Here is an 18,983-nt window from a genome sequence, read left to right on the forward strand (position 1 = left end):
TTTTCCCTTTTCTCACGTTAGCGTTTGCTAAGTTAACCCTTATACTCTTCTGCAAAGTTTTGATCATTAAACTTTTCTTTTGGCCAGGTGTGGTGACTCGCGCCTATAATCCCAGCACTTTGGCAGGCCGAGGTGGGCGAATCACCTGAGGTCTGGAGTTTGATACCAGCCTGACCAACATGGAGAAACCCCATATATACTAAACATACAAAATTAGCTGGGCATGGTGGTACACACCTGTAATCCCAGCTACTCGGGAGGCTGAGGCAGGAGAATTGCTTGAAACCGGGAGACGGAGGTTGCAGTGAGCTGAGATCGCACCATTGCACTCCAGCCTGGGCAACAACAGTGAAACTCCCGTCTCAAAAAAACAAAAAGCAAACAAACAAAAAAACAAAACAAAAAATTTTTCCTTTAACTGCATTTGAGTGTAACACTGTGGTTTCTTTGGCCTGTGAATTCTCAAACTCAAAACGAAAGTAAAACTTTCAGCAAAACAATAATCCAAAATGGACTGCCTCCAATAGGTTATATTTTCCCAGTCCCTCACCTGACTCTGTCGTCCTGGATTTCCCAGTCCCACACCTGAGCCTATCATCCTGGATTCTGCTACCCCTAAAAAAATTCCCAGACTAATTAAAAGGGAAAAAATTGACTATTTGACAAGAAACATTTCGTTCTCTCCATTCTGCTCCAAACTGCCTCTCCTCATTTTGAAGGAGACTCAGGTAGGTTGAAAGAATATGGAAGAGTAAGTATGCACTTTGAAGACTCTTTTCAAATCAAGACACAGACTCTCAGACTTAAGAGGGTTATTTGTATTATTCAACAGCTCGTGTGATAATTGGGACGATTCCAAAAGAACACAATTACTTTAAATGTGTTGCAGGAATATTCCCTGATTACCCCAGAACCTTCCAACTAGTCCTCGAATTACTATTAGTTTCATTAACAACACATTATACTGACTCCAACGACGAATCAATAAAACCTAAGACACTCCAGAAGTTTTATAGAATAATTCAAATGCTTTACAATGTCTTCATGAGACCTGGGTATTTAACTTCAGGATCTTAGTCTCAACACAGGGTACCTAGAAGGGGTTTCAGAGGGAACAGAAGGAGCTGGAGAAGAAGGATATGAATAGGGATTCAGAGACATCTATGACTTCAGGACATCTTCCTCCTTGGGAATTTTCTTGCTGAGCACGTCCAGATCTGTGGGAGAGAAAGAGGTAAACTTTGAATGGTTTTTCTCACTGTCACTCCCCAAACCAGGTTCTTGAGGTTGGGAATGAAAATGGGAAGGAAGATCTCTTTAGTTCATCTAAGATCCAGCAACCTTTCCTTTTCCCTCTCTTTTTTCTTTTCCCTTTTTTTTTTTTTTCTATGAGATGGAGTCTCGCTCCATCTCCCAGGCTGGAGTGCAGTGGCGCAATCTCAGCTCACTGCAACCTCTGCCTCCCAGGTTCAATTGATTCTCTTGTCTCAGCCTCCCTAGTAGCTGTGATTACAGGTGCGTGCCACCACACCCGGCTAATTTTTGTATTTTTAGTAAAGATGGGGTTTCACCACGTTGACCAGGATGGTCTCAAACTCCTGACCTCATGATCTGCATGCCTCAGCCTCCCAAAGTGCTTGGATTATAGGTGTGAGCCACTGCACCCAGCTAATTTTTGTATTTTTAGTAGAGACAGGGTTTCACCATGTTGGCCAGGCTGGTCTCAAACTCCTGACCTTATGATCTGCCCATCGCGGCCTCCCAAAGTGCTGGGATTACAGGCGTGAGCCACCGTGCCTGGCCCCTTCTCTCTACTTTCATCTGCCCACACATTTTCCCTTTCCGCCCCCTTTTAAGAAGGTACATGGTGGTGGTGGGAGTTTTCAAGAGTCAGAATGTAATCGAGGCGAAGATGGAAATTCGTGAATTCAGGGAGCGTATCACACCCAGCACAGTCCAATACATGCTTTTGAAATGAATTAGTGCCATTGAAATAAGGACACAGCGTCTCCAAGAATTAGGTTAGGATTGAAGAAGGAGATGAGGTTGGGGTGAACGTCCAACTAAAGGAAGGCAGGAAAAGCTGGGGTTTGGGCATCTGCTGAGCTCATGATCGGGTGTGAAGGTGGCAGCTGAAGGCTGTGTTTGGATAGTTTAATTCATTGATTTAACAAATACTTACCAAGTACCTACTATGCGTCATGCATTGTGCTGGGCAGTGAACAATACAAAGGTCCCTGGCGCGGTGGCTCACGCCTGTAATCCCAGCATGTTGGGAGGTCGAGGTGGGCAGATCACCTGAGATCAGGAGTTCAAGACCAGCCTGGCTAACATGGCAAAACCCTGTCTCTACTAAAAATACAAAAATTAGCCAGGTGTGGTGGTGGGCGCCTATAATCCCAGCTACTCCAAAGGCTGAGGCAGGAGAATCGCTTGAACCTGGGAGGCGGAGGTTGCAGTGAGCCAAGATCACACCAGTTCACATCAGCCTAGGCAATAGAGAGAGACTCCTTAAAAAAAAAAAAAAAAAAAAAAAAAAAGAATGAATGCTGGAAACAAAGATCTTATTTAGGAGAGAGGCTGATGTTAAAATTGAACCATGAGGCCAGGCGCGGTGGTTCATGCCTGTAATCCCAGCACTTTGGGAGGTCGAGGCAGGCAGATTACCTGAGGTCAGGAGTTCAGGACCAGCCTGGCCAACCTGGTGAAACCCAGTCTCTACTAAAAATACAAAAATTAGCTGGGCATGGTGGCGGGTGCCTGTAGTCTCAGCTACTTGGGAGGCTGAGGCAGGAGAATCGCTTGAACCCAGAAGGTGGAGGTTGCAGTCTGCCGAGATCGCACCATTGCACTCTAACCTGGGCGACAAGAGCAAAACTCCATCTCAAATAAATAAATAAATAAATAAATAAATAAATAAATAAATAAAATTGAACCAAAAGGTCAAAGTGAGGGGTTTGACGTCAATGTTGTAGCTGAGGCTAAGCTTAAGGGGGTGATAATGGGGGACATCAAGGTTGGGTGTGGGGTCCTAATTACAAAAGTGCTAGATGCAGGCTGGGAAATGAGAGTTGGAGCATGATGTGGGATGGGCGGTGAAGGAATAGAGGTGAAAGGAGCGGTCGAGGCTGGGATGGGAATTCACCGTCAAGGCTGAGTGGTTGGGTAGGGGCTGTGGTTACAGGTGAGGAGGTCCCTCGTTTGTTCCAGTTTCGTCCCTTTCTTCCTTTACCCTCAAAGCTCTGCCTGCCACTTCCTTGTTCCCCCTCTCCTATTGGTGTCTCTCTTCTGTGTTTCCTGGCTTTACCTCCAATCTCCGGTTTGGCAAACGTCTCCATCACGTTCCTCTTGGAGGGCTGCGGAGGGTGGGAATAGGGGAGCCCGTCTAGAAACAAAAATACAACATTCACACAGACGTTCGTAGTTATAAGTGGGAGCTGAGGGACGAGAACACACGGACACAAAGACGGGAACAACAGACACTGGGTCCTTCCCGAGGGTGGAGCGGGGGGAGGAGGGAAAGGAGCAGGAAGAATAACGATTGGGGACTCGGTAGTACCTGGGTGATGAAATAATCTGTACAACAAACCCCGTGACACACGTTTCCTATATAACAAACCTGCACAGGCAGCCCCGAACCTAAAATAAAAGTTTAAAAAATAAATAAGGCCGGGCGCAGTGGCTCATGCCTGTTATCCCAGCACTTTGGGAGGCTGAAGGGGGCAGATCTCCTGAGGTCAGGAGTTCGAGGCCAGCCTGGCCAACATGGTAAACCCCATCTCTACTAAAAATACAAAAATGAGCCAGGCACGGTGGTGGGTGCCTGTAATCCCAGCTACTCGGGAGGCTGAGGCAGGAGAATCACTTGAACCTGGGAGGTTGCAGTGAGTTGAGATCGCACCATTGTACTCCAGCCTGGGTGACAGAGTGAGACTCCATCTCAAAAAAATAAAATAAAATAAAATAAAATAAAATAAAACAAAATAAAATAATGATGCCTTTATAACATTCAGCTTTAGTGCTTTATAGTATGCAACATGGTTTCACTTCCCTTATTTTTCTGGACACTTATGGCACTTCGTGGCTCTCAACCAGGAGTGGTTTTGCCCTGTAGTGATTTGGCTGTGTCTGGAGACATTTTTCATAGTCACAATTGGGAACAGGAGCCGATCACAGTGGCTCACACCTGTCATCCCAGCACTTTTGGGAGGCCGAAGTGGGTGGATCACTTGAGCTCAGGAGTTCGAGACCATCCTGGCCAACATGGTGAAACCCCCATCTCTACTAAAAATACAAAAATTAGCCGGGCGTGGTGGCACGTGCATGTAATCCCAGCTACTCGGGAGGCTGAGGCAGGAGAATCACTTGAACCCGGGAGGTGGAGGTTGCAGTGAGCCAAAACTGTGCCATTGCACTCCAGGCTGGGCGACAGAGAAAAAAAAAACAAAAAAACAATTGGGAATAGGGAATGTGACTAGTGTGTAAAGAGTAGAACCCACGGGCGCTGCTAAATATCCTATGATGCACAGGACTGACCCCCACACCAAAGAATTATCCAGCCCCCAGTGTCAGCTGTGCTAGAGTTGAGAAGCCATGCCCTAAATTCTCTTAGTTTCCCACATTTGGGAGGAGACAAGGATGAGGAGGCTTAGCCGAGGTCACGTGTCACATTCACACTGTGAACGTTCAACTCTCCAGACCCCTATGCACCTCCATGATTCTGTCCTTCGAGATGTAGAATGGGAAGGAGAGGGGAACCTCAGAAAGATTATTTGGTCACATGAGAAGACAAGATACGGGGATTAGGGATAAGCAAAGACATGGTGGACAGGAAGCTTGCAAGGATAAATATTGACTATAACAGCTGTGACTCATTTCATTTCTTTTCTTTTTTTTTTTTTTTTTTTTTTCCTTTTTGAGATGGAGCCTCTGTTGCCCAGGCTGGAGTGCAGTGGCGCCATCTTAGCTCATCTCGGCTCACTGCAACCTCTGCCTCCCGGTTCAAGTGATTCTCCTGCCTCAGCCTCCGGAGTAGCTGGGATTACAGACACCTGCCATCACACCCAACTGATACTTGTATTTTTAGTAGAGACGGGGTTTCACCATGTTGGCCAGGCTGGTCTTGAACTCCTGACCTCAGGTGATTCACCTGCCTCGGCCTCCCAAAGTGCTGGGATGACAGGCGTGAGCCACCGCGCCCGGCTGACCCATTTCATTTCCACCATATGCCAGACTCTTCTAGGAAATTCAAGTGCATTTTCTCGCTGAGTCATACAACTAAATCATGAGATTATTCCATTTATGTCATTTCCAAGTGGAGGAATTTTGTGCGGTCCAATGCAAAGGGAAAATAAGGGGCCCATGGTTCAAACAGGATTCAGAATCTTAACTTGGTAACAAAAGAACATTAAACGAATCTGGGGCTCCAGGTGACAGCACAGAAGCTTGAAAGAAATGCATCACTTGCTCAGGGCTCCCCAAATAGTAAGCGGCAGGGCGAGGGCTGGAGTTCACATCTACCAGTTTCCAAAGCCAGGAGACAGCCGGCAGGGGAGGATGCGAGAGAAGACGTCTAACTCCCCGTTCACTCACCGATGGCCTTCCACAGGTCAAGGATCTCAAGGGCTGTCTCCCTCTTCCGGTCTTGGTCACCCATTTGGGGAAGGTGGAGGACTGGGTGGGGATGGAGAGAGCAAGACCAGGTGGTTGGTTAAGCAGAACTGAAATAACACATAATCCAGCAATTCAATAGCATGGCTCACTCAACACAGTCCCTCCACCAAACCTGTCGGACCAGGTGCGTGTTGACCATCACTACCTATCGGTGGGGAAATTGTGTAGCTGCAAGTGGAGTCACTTGCTCAAAATTACACTGTTGTTGCCAGGCGCAATGGCTCAAGCCTATAATCCCAGCACTTTGGGGGACCGAGACGGGCGGATCACGAGGTCAGGAGATCGAGACCATCCTGGCTAACACGGTGAAACCCCGTCTCTACTAAAAATACAAAAAACTAGCCGGACGTGGTGATGTGCACCTGTAGTCCCAGCTACTCGGGAGGCTGAGGCAGGAGAATGGTGTGAACCCGGGAGGCAGAGCTTGCAGTGAGCCAAGATCGCACCACTGCACTCCAGCCTGGGCCACAGAGCGAGACTCCGTCTCAAAAAAAAAAAAAAAAAAAAAAAAAAATTACACTGCTGCTAATGGCAGGACTGGGGCTTGACCCCACCTAGGTCTGGGTCCACATCTCACGTTCATTTCTGCTCCTGCCACACTGTGTCTGGAGCCTGGGTTTCCCTGAATGAAGCTCAAACTGAAACCGACCTTGAGCACCGCAGGAATCTCGGTATTTTAGGGATGTAATGGTCACTGCGCAGCACGTGGCCATGGGCACACCTAGTGCCCAGGGAAGATGCAAGTGGGGGGAATGGGGAGAGATAAACAGAGGAAAAGAGAAAAAAAGTTGCTGGGCACTGCGGCTCATGCCTGTAATCCCAGCAGTCTGGGAGGCTGAGGCGGGGGGATCACCTGAAGTCGGGAGTTCGAGACCAGTCTGACCAACATGGAGAAACCCCGTCTCTACTAAAAATACAAAAGTAGCCAGGGGTGCGTTGTGGCACAAGCGTGTAATCCCAGCTACTTGGGAGGATGAGGCAGGAGAATTGCTTGAACCCGGGAAGCAGAGGTTGCTATAAGCGGAGATTGGTGCCACTGCACTCCGGCCTAATAACAAGAGCGAAACTCCGTTTCAAAAAAAAAAAAAAAAAAAGAGAGAGAGAGAAACAAAGAATAGCAGCTAATCGTTACACAGCACCCACTACACACCAGCTATTGTTATCCTCACAACATTCTAGGATGTAAGAGCCATCATTACAACCACTGTCACAGATGAGAAAACTGAGGCATAGGGAGATCAAAGTTGCAGCCAGGTGTGGTGGCTCACGCCTGTAATCCCAGCACTTTGGGAGGCCAAAAGCAAGTGGATCACCTGAGGTCAGGAGTTCGAGACCAGACTGGCCAACACGGTGAAACCCCGTCTCTACTAAAACTGCAAAAATTAGCCGGGCACGGTGGTGGGCACCTGTAATCCCAGCTACTCAGGAGGTTGAGTTCAATCGCTTGAACTATGCAAGAGGCAGAAGTTGCAGTCAGTCGAGATTGCACCATTGCACTCCAGCCTGGGCAACACAGCGAGACTCTGTCAAAAAAAAAAAAAAAAAAAAAAAGAGAGAGAGAGAGACAGCGAGAGAGAGATCAAGGTTGCAAACCAAGCAAGGGGCAGAGCTGGGATTTGGGCCCAAGGCTTTGGCTCCAGAGTGCACACACCCATCTCTCTGCTTAGACACCCTCCAGACAGATCTGCAAATAAATCCATGGGCCTCTGTGAATGTGGGTGAGGGTCTTCACCAATCACAAACTCACTGCCGGCAGCAACTAGGCAGACTCAGGCAGACTCAGGCCAGGGATGGAGAGCTGAGTGCAGCCTCACTCACCGGGACCCAGAAGGTAGCCAGCACTATTGAGGGTCCAGCCTCCTCGTCCCTGGAGAGAGATGTAGAAATCAACACCCAAGCAGACAGAAAGGAGGGCAGGCGTCCCACAGGTCCGGGTGACGTGGTTCATCCTACCACTTTCCCACTAGGCTGTGGAGCAGGTTCATTTTAATCCCCATTCCACCGATGAGGAAATTGAGGATTTCCTAAGACAAAACCACTTTGCCTGGAAAGAAAGCTCAAAAGGTTCTGCTGTGAGAGGAGAAAGGTGGTTACCAGCGGCTGGGGGAAAGGAGAAAAGGGGAATTGTTCCTCAACAAGTATAATTTCAGTTATGCAAGACGAAGAAGTCCTAGATATCTACGGCATGACGTGCCTACAGCCAGCAATACGGTGTTGTGCACTTCAAAGATACGTTAAGCCCGGGCCTGTAATCCCAGCATTTGGGAAGGCCAAAGCAGAAGGATGGCTTGAGAACAGGAGTTCGAGGCCAGTCTGGGCAACATGGAGAAACCCTCTCCTCTACAAAAAATACAGAAATCAGGCTGGACGTGGTGACTGTCTCCTGTATTCGCAGCACTTTGGGAGGCTGAGATGGGCGGATCACCTGAGGTCAGGAGTTCAAGACCAGCCTGGCAAACCCCATCTCTACTAAAAATAAAAAAAAAAATTAGCTAGGCGTAATCCAGCTACTTGGAAGGCTAAGGCGGGAGAACCGCTTGAATCCAGGAGATGGAGGTTGCAGTGAGCAGGGATTGCACCTCGTACTCCAGCCTGGGCAACAGAGTGACACTCCGTCTCAACAAAACAAAACAAAACAAAACAAAAAAATACAAAAATTAGCCAGGCATGGTGGCACGTACCTGTAGGTGAGAGGATCACTTGAGCCCAGGAGTTCGAGGCTATAGTGAGCTATGATTTCACCCCTGCACTCCAGCCTGGGTGACAGAGCAAGACCTTGTCTCAATACACAAGTAAATAAAAATATGAGGATGGATCTCATGACAAGGACTCTTCCTAAAACACACACTGACACACACAGAAGAACACCTGGGCATTTCGGGAGGCGGTGATGGATATGCTCAGTACCCTGGCTGTGGTGATGCTGTCACCGGTGTATGCATAGCTCCAAACTCATCAAGATGTATACATTAAATGTGTGCATTTTTTGCATCTTAATTATACTGTAATAAAGCTTTAAAGAAGCACCACGGTAAATTCTTTACCTGTGGAGGATATGGTCACAGGCCATCAAGTCCCTTTGAGGATGATAATGCCTGACATTGTGGGCTTACCCTACACCAGCATCTGTTCTAAGCAGGACTGGCTACCGAATTTGTGGGGCCCAGTGCAGAGAGAAAATATGGGGCCCATTGTTCAAAAAGGATTCAGAATTTCAAGCTGGTGACAACAGAACATTCAACCAAGCTCGGGCCCCAGGGAACGGCACAGGTTGCGCACCCACGAAGCCAGTTCTAGTTTCAAGCTCTTGATATATTTATTTAACGAATCCTACCAACAACCCTAGTAGGTAAACTTGTATTAGCTTCATTAGAAAGAGGCTCTTCCTCCAACAACCCTAGTAGGTAAACTTGTTATTAGCTTCATTAGAAAGAGGCTCTTGGCCGGGCGCAGTGGCTCACGCCTGTAATCCCAGCACTTTGGGAGGCTGAGGCGGGCAGATGACAATGTCAGGAGATCAAGACCATCCTGGCTAACACGGTGAAACCCCGTCTCTACTGAAAATACAAAAAATTAGCCAGGTGTGGTGGTGGATGCCTGTAGTCCCAGCTACTCTGGAGGCTGAGGCAGGAGAATGGCGGGAACCCGGGAGGCAGAGCTTGCAGTGAGATGAGATCACGCCACTGCACTCTAGCCTGGGTGACAGAACTAGACTCCGTCTCAAAAAAAAGAAAAAAAAAAAAAAAAAAAAGAAAAAGAAAAAAAGAAAGAGCCTATTGAGGCCTGGAAAGATTCGGCAAATTGCACCAAATTGCAACACACTAAGAAGCACAGCTGGGACTCAAACCCAGGCAGACTTCAGACTCTTTTTTTTTTTTTTTCCGAGATGGAGTCTTGCGTCTCACTCTGTCACCCAGACTGGAGTGCAGTGGTGTGATCTTGGCTCCCTGCAACCTCTGCCTCCTGGGTTTGAGCAATTCTCCTGCCTCAGCCTCCCGAACAGCTGGGCTTACAGGCACCTGACACCAGGCCCAGCTAATTTTTGTATTTTAAATAGAGACAGGGTTTCGCCATGTTGGCCAGGCTGGTCTCAAACTCCTGACCTCAGGTGATCTGCCTGCCTCGGCCTCCCAAAGTGCTGGGATGACAGGCGTGAGCCACCATGTCCGGCTGGTAGACTCGGACTCTTAAGGAGGATGTGCACTGAATGTTTAAGCCACAGTGTTCCACTCTGTAAGATGGGAAGTAGCAAAATAGAACCAACTGCAAAGGGTTGGGCGGTAGAATCAGCTAATTCACATCAAGCGTTTCACACAACGCCAAGCGCCGAGAAAACCCTCCACACCCATTAGCTCTTGCCAAAACTCCTTGGACATCCCTATAGGATGGATTCCATTATCCCTTAGTTATATAGAAAAAAAGGAGGCTCAAAGAAATGCTTATCCCTTAGTTATACAGGAAAACAGGAGGCTCAAATAAACAAATAGGTGGCTCAAGGACCAAGCCAGCACCTGGAGGAGAGCTGCTATGTCAACTCAGGGCAGCTGAATGTCAAGCCGTAGTCCTCTTTTTTGTTGTTGTTGTTGTTGTTGTTAGCATTTATTTTCTTTTCTTTCTTTTTTTTTTTTTTTTGGCTTTTTTTGTTTTTTGTTTTTGTTTCTGTTTGAGGCAGGGTCTTGCTCTTTCGCCCAGGCTGGAGTACAGTGGCACCATCTCAGCTCATTGCAACCTCAGCCTCCTGGGTTCAAGCAATTCTCATGCCTCAGCCTCCCAGGTAGCTGGGATTACAGTCACGCAAGACCATACCCAGCTAACTTTTTTTTTTTTTTTCAAAGAGATGAAGGTTCTCACTATGTTGCCCAGGCTGGTCTCGAACTCCTGAACTCAAACAATTCTCTAATCTTGGTCTCTCAAAGTACTGGGATTACAGGAGTGAGCCATTGGGCCTGGCCTCTTTTTTTTTTTTTTTTTTAATTGACAGAGAAAAACTGTATTTTAAATATAAGCATGGTGCACAACATGTGTGGAAATATGGCTACATTGCCAAGTGACTCCATCAAGTTAATTACCCTCTGCATTACGTCATGTGCTTAGCTTTCTTGTGGTGAGAACACTTAACATCCATCTACTCTCTTAGCAATTTTCAAGTTAATAACGTTGTTATTAACAACAGCCACCAGGCTGTACCAGAGATCTCCCTTATTCCCCCTGTCTAACTGAAACTGTGTATCCCTGGACCAACATCTCTTAATTATTTAATCCTCTTGGCTAAATAATGAGCGCTGCCTGCCATCTGAGTTAGCTGTTAACTCTCACAGTGCTGGAATTGGACAAAGAAGATCCACTCAGAGACCAGAGAGGTTAGGCAATGTGCCTGAAATCACGCAGCTAGAAAGCCGCAGATCCCAAATTTCAAACTCAACCCAGGCTCTACGGCCCATGCTGTGGAGGTGTGCGATGAGAGGTTTTCAAAGTGTCGTCCCAGACTGCATGCCATGGCCGACACCTGTAATCCCAGTACTTTGGGAGGCCAAGGCGGGTGGATCACTTGAAGCCAGGAGGTCAGGAGTTCAAGATCAGCCTAGCCAACACAGTGAAACTCCATCTCTTCTTCTCCTTCTTTTTTTTTGAAACTGAGTCTCGCTCGGTCACACAGGCTAATGTGCAGTGGCACAATCTCAGCTCACTGCAACCTCCGCCTGCCAGGTTCAAGCGATTCTCCTGCCTCAGCCTCCCGAGTAGCTGGGACTACAGGCGCCTGCCACCACACCCGGCTAATTTTTGTATTTTTAGAAGAGACGGGGTTTCACCATGTTGGCCAGAATGGTCTCTATCTCCTGACCCCGTGATCCACCCACCTCGGCCTCCCAAAGTGCTGGGAATATAGGCATGAGCCACTGCACCTGGCCCATCTCTCCTAAAAGTACAAAAATTAGCCAGGCGTGGTGGCAGGCACCCGTAGTCCTAACTGCTCGAGAGGCCAAGGCAAGAGAATAGTTTGAACCTCGGAGGTGGAGGCTGCAGTGAGCCGAGATCGCGCCACTGCACTACAGCTTGGGCGACAGAGGCAAGACTGAGACTCTGTCTCAAACAAGCAAACAAACAAAAAACCAACAACGACAACAAGGTGTGGTCCCAGGACCAGCTCCTACCCTAGACTCACCCAACCAGAAACCCTGGGGGTGGGTCCAGGTATTACTTTAAGCCTCCTTCCAAAAACAGGCGTGAAAGGCACCCATCTCTGAAGGCATATTTTTGCATCTCTGAGCAATGCTCATCATGAGGAGGTTTTAGCTTTGGGCACCCTGAACCCTGACTCTCTATTTTTCACCCATACTCTGCTCTATCCCCACAGCCAAGATGAGGTCGGTGTCTGACTTTCTTCTCATATTTTCAGGACTTGAGCTTCTTCCCCAGGAACCCCTGACGCAAGCCAGGAGCGTTTTTAAAAACTCTTCCCAGAGGGCAAGGGATTTGGGGACGCCGTTGTTTCCGAGGAACTCAGGGAGGTGTTACCTGGTGGGCAGGCGCGGATGCTGGAGTCTCTGCCAGGCTCAGCAAGAGGACGAGGAAGAGGACCAGGGGGACGGAGGGAGCCATCGAAGGCAGGACGACAGATGCCTACAGCTGCGGAACACACTGCAAGGAGAGAGCAGCCAGTCATTTTCTGAAGCAGGAGGCCAGGTGCATTTCCGACAAGGACAGAGGAATTCATTTTTTAGCTTTATGGAGGCATCATTGAGATGCAAAAGTGGTGCATAGTTAATGCACACATCTCGAGGAGTCTGGGCGTGTGCAAGCAACCATAATACCATTGCCGCAACCAAGGAACTAAAACCTATTCATCACCTCCAGAAATTGCCCTGTGCTCTTCAATGATTTTCTTTCGGGTAGAGCCCTTCACCTGCCATCTCTCCTACTTTACTGTTTTTTGTTTGTTTTGTTTTTGTTTTTGTTTATTTGTTTAATGGAGTTTCTCTCTTGTTTGCTTGTTTGTTTGTTTGTTTAATGGAGTTTCTCTCTTGTTGTCCAGGCTGGAGTGCAATGGCACAATCTCGGCTCACTGCAACCTCTGCCTCCTGGGTTCAAGCGATTCTCCTGCCTCAGCCTCCCGAGGAGCTGGGATTACAGGCACCCGTCACCATGCCCAGCTAATATTTGTGTTATTAGTAGAGACAGGGTTTCACCATATTGGCCAGGCTGGTTTCGAACTCCTGATCTCAAGTGATCCGCCCGCCTCGGCCTCCCAAACTGCTGGGATTACAGGCATGGGCCACCACCTGTAATCAACAGAGTGAGACTCTGTCCCCCCGCCAAAAAAAAGAGAATTCCAGGGGAATTAACCCTCTACTTGCCCCATCATCGGATGGAACCCGCCTGGTCCCCCAGTACCCATGCATTCGGCCCCACTGCCTCCACCACTCCATCTTCACGCCTTTCCGTCCCCTTACCTGCCCCTCACCTTTTCCCTGCCACCAATGCCTGGGTTTCTTCTGTTATTGTCATCCCTTCGCGCCCCCCATCACTCTCCCAGGAGCCCCTCACTCCCTCCAGCCCTTGGCCCTTCTGGCCTAGGCTCTCACCTCGGTGCAGCTGGCAGCTCTCTGCAGCTCTCTCTGGCTCTGGGCTCCAGTGCCTGGACTCTTTCACGCCCCCTGAGCTTTTATGCCTTCTGAGGAGACAATAGAAGGGAGGGGGGAAAGGGAGGGGATTGGAAGAAGGGAGGGAGAGGGAGTGAAGTGGATGGAGGTGGGGGAACAGTCATCCACTCTAGGGGCTTTCAAAAGCTGGTCTGAGGTCAAAACAGACACCTCATCGCGGGAAATGCAGCTGTGCCTTGGTTTCCCCTGGTAGACCCTGCTCTTCCCCCTGCTTCTGTGCCCCTTTATCTTCCAGCTGTTGTGTTCCAGGCTTTGCAGCTGTTCGAGGGCTCCCTCCCTCCCTCTCTGCCCTTGGTATGTGTCTTCCTTGGTTGTCTCCACCTGCCACTGGCATCTCGGTAGCCCTGTCCCCTCTGCCCCCATCAATCCCTCCAAGCCTGGGCAGCTCCCTCGCTGAGCTGCACTTCTGTCTTGCGCGGTAGACCCTGTTGATTTGTTTACTTGTGAATTGTCTATCTCCCCACCCCCTACCTACCGCCCCTGGCTAGAGGAGACCCCATGAGGGGTGTCAACCGTGTCTTGTTAATGGCTGCGTCCCTAGCCCAGGAGCTCTCAACCGGGAGTGACTCTGCCCCATGCTGCCCCAGCCTCACCCCAGGACATTTGATCAAGTCTAGAGACATTTTTGTTTGCTCTTTTTTTTTTTTTTTTTTTTTGAGACAGAGTCTCGCTCTGTCGCCCAGGCTGGAGTGCAGTGGCACAATCTCGGCTCACTGCAAGCTCCGCCTCCCGGGTTCACGCCATTCTCCTGCCTCAGCCTCCTGAGTAGCTGGGATTATAGGCGCCCGCCACCACATCTGGTTAATTTTTTGTATTTTTAGTAGAGACGGGGTTTCACTGTATTGGTCAGGCTGGCCTTTAACTCCTGGTCTCGTGATCCACCCGCTTCAGCCTCTCAAAGTGCTGGGTTACAGGCGTGAGCCACCGCGCCTGGCTGCAGACATCTTTACTTGGGACTTGGGAGGGACTCCTGGCATCTCGTGGGCAGAGGCCAGGGACGCAGTTCAGCATCCCACAGTACTCAGGAATGGCTGCCCTTGATGAAAGAGACCAAGTCCCAAAAGTCAATAGCACCAAAGATGATAAACCCCACAGCAGCCCCTAAAACAGTGGCCGGAGCTCACTCAACACTTGCTGGGTGAACGAATAAAGAGTGTATCCTTGCTGCATCTCTCTCCTCTGTCATGTGCGTTGATGTATCTGTCTCTGCAGCTCTCTCTCTCTCTCTCTCTCTCTCTCTCTCTCTCTCTCTCTCTCTCTCTCGGCCCTGACATCAGCTGCTTTCCAGAGGAAAGAACCTTGGAAGAGGTTTTACTCCTGGAATTGCCCTTTCCTGTCTAAGGGGTGGAGGGGACGCCCCGGTCCTGGCTGGGTTCTGTCTCCTCCTCTCTCTAAGGGACGGAGGGGACGCCCCGGTCCTGGCTGGGTTCTGTCTCCTCCTCTCTCTAAGGGACGGAGGGGACGCCCTGGTCCTGGCTGGGTTCTGTCTCCTCCTCTTTCTAAGGGACGGAGGGGATGCCCCGTTCCTGGCGGGGTTCTGTCTCTTCCTCTCCACCGTGGAGGACACATTGCCTCCAAGGCCCTTCCGGCATTCCTTCCGTCGGTCTGTGGCTGGCACTTGTATCTTTGTCCTGTCTTTACACATCCCCATCAGCCCTTACCCCATCCTTCCTCAGCCCAAGGGGAAACGGAGACCCCAGGAGAGGGATGGAGTGAGAAGGTGAGGTGGGGGGTTACAGACACTCTGGTGGGTTCCTGAGCCCCCCTCTGCTGTTTCTCCAAGTCCCTCACTTCTCATCCAGAGGATGACGACAAGGAGGAGGAGGAGTGGGCAGGGGAGGAGAGGGAGGGGGAAGCTTTTAAAGAAGACGAACTGACAAGAAGGTGTGAATGACTTTGCTGGGAAGGAGAGAGGAGGAGGAGGGAGTGACGCCCACTGCATGGGAGAGAGCTTGGAGCTGAGTTACGTGGAGCCCCGTGGAGGGTCAGAGAAACAGTGGGAAGTCCTTGCCTCACTGCCCATTAGCTAGTTTGTGAAAAGTAAATGAGGGAGGTCCAAAGCTTTCTCTCTCTCTCTCTGTTGCTCTCTCTCTCTCTATCTCTCTCTCTCTCTCACACACACACACACAAAAACTCAAATGTGCTGCAAAAATGTCACAATGTCACTTTCTTCTCATTTCTTATTTCTTTCTTTTTTTTTTTTTTTTTTTCAGACGGAGTCTTGCTCTGTCGCCCAGGCTGGAGTACAATGGCACAATCTCGTGTCACTGCAGCCTCAGCCTCCCGGGTTCAAGGAATACTTCTGCCTCAGCCTCCCTACTTGCTAGGACTACAGGCATGTGCCATCAAGCCTGGCTAATTTTGTATTTTTAGTAGAGATGGGGTTTCACCACGTTGTTCAGACTGGTCTTGAACTCCTGCCCTCAGCTGATTTGCCTGCCTGGGCCTCCCAAAGTGCTGGGATTACAGGTATGAGCCCCCTCGCCCGGCCATCTTTCTTCTCATTTCTGTAACTGAGTCTGTGCCCCCGCTCAGTAAATGCGAGCTGTGGACGTGAGCACCGTTTCCTTAGGAGGATGCTGCAGTTTTCGGCCCAGCATCCACTTGGCTTCGGCTGGAGATGACTCCAGCTGCCTTTTAGTTGAATGCTTGCAGCTCCTCTAGGCGCCCCACATGCCATGAGAGTGTGGACTCTATGCCTGGCCCCAGGGGTGAGAAGGAGACTGGCATCTGAACAGATCCTTCCCTCCCTCTTTCCTTCAGGATGGGTAGGTATCTTGGCACCCACATGTACCAGGTCCCTGTGGACAAATCCACATGGGCCTGTGGGCCCGTGTCACAATTATTCCAGCCAGGGAGAGTAGAAAAGACATTTGCTGGGGGGCTTATGAAAATAAACTAAAAACAAAGCTTCCTTGCTCTTTTATTTATTTGTTTATTTTTGAGACGGAGTGTCACTGCAACCTCTGCTTCCCGGGTTCACGCGATTCTCCTGCCTCAGCCTCCCAAGTAGCTGGGACTACAGGCATGCGCCGCCACACCCAGCTAATTTTTGTAGTTTTAGTAGAGACGGAGTTTCACCATGTTAGCCAGACTGGTCTCAAACTCCCGACCTCGAGCAATCCGCCCACCTTGGCCTCCCAAAGTTCTGGTATTACAGGCATGAGCCACTGTGCCCAGCCTCCTTGCTTTTTTTAAACTTATTTTTCCCCCTCGGAGTTTCCTTTCAATTTTCTTTTTTACTTTTTGTTTTTATTTATTTTTAAAATTTATTTATGTATTTATTTATTTTTTTGAGACAAGGTCCCGCCCTGTCGCCCAGTCTGGAGTGCAGTGGCGCAATCACAGCTCACTGCAGCCTCGACCTCCTGGGCTCAAGCGATCCTCCCACCTTGGCCTCCTGAGTAGCTGGTACTGCAGGCCTGTGCCACCACAACCGGCTAATTTTTATTTTTCTGTTTGTTTGTAGAGATCGGGTCTTCCTATGTTTCCCAGGCTGGTCTAGAACTCCTGGTCTCAAGTCATCTTCCTGTCGAGACCTCCCAAAGTACTGGGATTACAGGCATGAGCCACCGCACCTGGCCCTTAATTTTTTTTTTTTTTTTGAGACGGAGTCTCGCTCAGCTGCCCAGGCTGGAGTGCAGTGGTGTGATCTCGGCTCACTGCAACCTCCACCTCCCGGGTTGAAACGATTTTCCCGTCTCAGCCTCACAAATAGCTGGGATTACAGGCACCCGCCATCATGGCTCGCTAACTTTTATATTTTAGTAGAGACGGGGTTTCAGCATGTTGGTCAGGCTGGTCTTGAACTCCTGACCTCAGGTGATTCGCCAGCTTTGGTCTCCCAAAGTGCTGGGATGACAGGTGTGAGCCACCGTGCCCGGCCTTTAATTTTTTTCTTATTTTGAAGGAATTTCAGACTTACAGGAAAGTTGCCAAAAAAAAATTCCCAGATACTCTGATTTTCCAAATGCTTACATTTCACATTTCATTTCTCTGATCTGTCTCCCGCTTCCCCTCTCCCTCTGCCCCTGTTCCTACTCCCCCTCCTCTTTCTCCCTCCCTTCCTGGACGTTGCGGGAGAAGCCGGAAGTCGGGGAGCCGCTATGCCTCCTGTCGCCAGGAGGGGGCGTAAAGCCCAGGCCGCTGCTGAGCCCCAGGCATTGGGAGACACAGGGAGCTGGGCCTGGGAGCTTGGCAGCTCCCATATCTGCGCTTCCTGCTCCCTGCCACACTTCTGTTGCTTAAGCCATTTGAGTTAGATTTATTTTGAAAACCACATTATTGAGGTATAATCGGTGTACCAAGAACTCACATAGTTAATGTTACCACTTGATGACCGTGGACACAAACGCCCCTGACACCATCACCACATCCCACAATTCCCTCGTTTTGTTTTTTTTTTCTAATTTGTTATTTAAAAAATGTTTGTGACAGGTCAGACGCGGTGGCTCACGCCTGTAACCCCAGCACTTTGGGAGGCCAATGTGAGTGGATCACCTGAGGTCAGGAGTTCGAGACTAGCTTGGCCAACACGGTGAAATCCCTTCTCTACTAAAAATACAAAAATTAGCTGGGCGTGGTGGCACGCACCTGTAATCCCAGCTACTAGGGAGGCTAAGGCAGGAGAATCGCTTGAACCCAGGAGATCGCAGTGAGCCGAGATCGTGCCACTGCATTCCAGCCTGGGCGACAGAGTGAGACTCCATCTCAAAAGTAAAAATAAAATAAAAATAAAGTTTTGCTTTTACCAGAATGTTATACAAACTGGATCCTACAGTGTGCAGACTTTTCAGTGTGACTTCTTAACGCATGAGATTCATCCACCCTGCAGCCTGTGTCAACAGTTTACTCTTGTGTGTGTGTGTGTGTGTACATGTGTGGTTTTTTGTTTTTTGTTTGAGACAGTCTCACTCTGTCACCCAGGCTGGAGTGCAGAGGCGCGATCTGGATCTCGGCTCACTCTCATTGCAAGCTCCACCTCCCAGGTGCACGCCATTCTCCTGCCTTAGCCTCCCGAGTAGCTGGGACTACAGGCGCCCACCACCACGCCCGGCTAATTTTTTGTATTTTTAGTAGAGATGGGGTTTCACCATGTTAGCCAAGATGGTCTCAATCTCCTGACTTTGTGATCCACCCGCCTCGCCCTCCCAAAGTGCTCAGATTACAGGCATGAGCCACCGTGCCCAGCCCAGTTCACTCTTTTTAATGCCATTCCTACAAATTTCTGACAAATTCTTTAGGTTTAAGTCCTAGAAGAAAAACAACTCAATCAAAAGGTATAAACATTCTTGGATTCTTTTCTTTTTTTTTTTTTTTTTTTTAAAGACGGAGTCTTGCTCTGCCCCCAGGCTGGAGTGCAATGGTGCAATCTCAGCTCACTGCAACCTCTGCTTCCCAGGTTCAAGCGATTCTCCAGCGTCAGCCTCCCAAGTAACTGCAGGTGCCCGCCACCATGCTCAGCTAATTTTTCCTGACCTCAGGTGATCCACCTGCCTCGGCCTCCCAAAGTGCTGGGATTACAGGTGTGAGCCACTACGCCCAGCCTCTAGGATTATTAGTATACACATCCAGGTTGCTTTTCGACAATCACATCCCAGTTTTCCGTTCCACCAGCACCACAGAAAGATTCCCATTTTACTTGAGAAA

At 49.3% G+C, this 18,983-nt stretch overlaps 1 protein-coding gene across 1 annotated transcript; it reads right to left on the bottom strand.

The window, feature by feature from the left end:
• Positions 1-803: 803 nt before the first annotated feature.
• Positions 804-13,311, bottom strand: GALP (galanin like peptide). The gene is made up of 6 exons (XM_007998230.3): positions 13,257-13,311; positions 12,190-12,312; positions 7,492-7,540; positions 5,593-5,673; positions 3,308-3,385; positions 804-1,217 (listed from the first exon to the last, which is right to left on the bottom strand). The coding sequence occupies exons 2-6, from the start codon at positions 12,271-12,273 to the stop codon at positions 1,162-1,164; spliced, it is 348 nt and encodes a 115-aa protein (XP_007996421.1). The 5' UTR covers positions 12,274-12,312; positions 13,257-13,311; the 3' UTR covers positions 804-1,161.
• Positions 13,312-18,983: the final 5,672 nt, after the last annotated feature.

This window comes from Chlorocebus sabaeus, chromosome 6, assembly GCF_047675955.1.
Source record: "Chlorocebus sabaeus isolate Y175 chromosome 6, mChlSab1.0.hap1, whole genome shotgun sequence".
In the NCBI taxonomy this organism is placed as follows: Eukaryota; Metazoa; Chordata; class Mammalia; order Primates; family Cercopithecidae; genus Chlorocebus; species Chlorocebus sabaeus.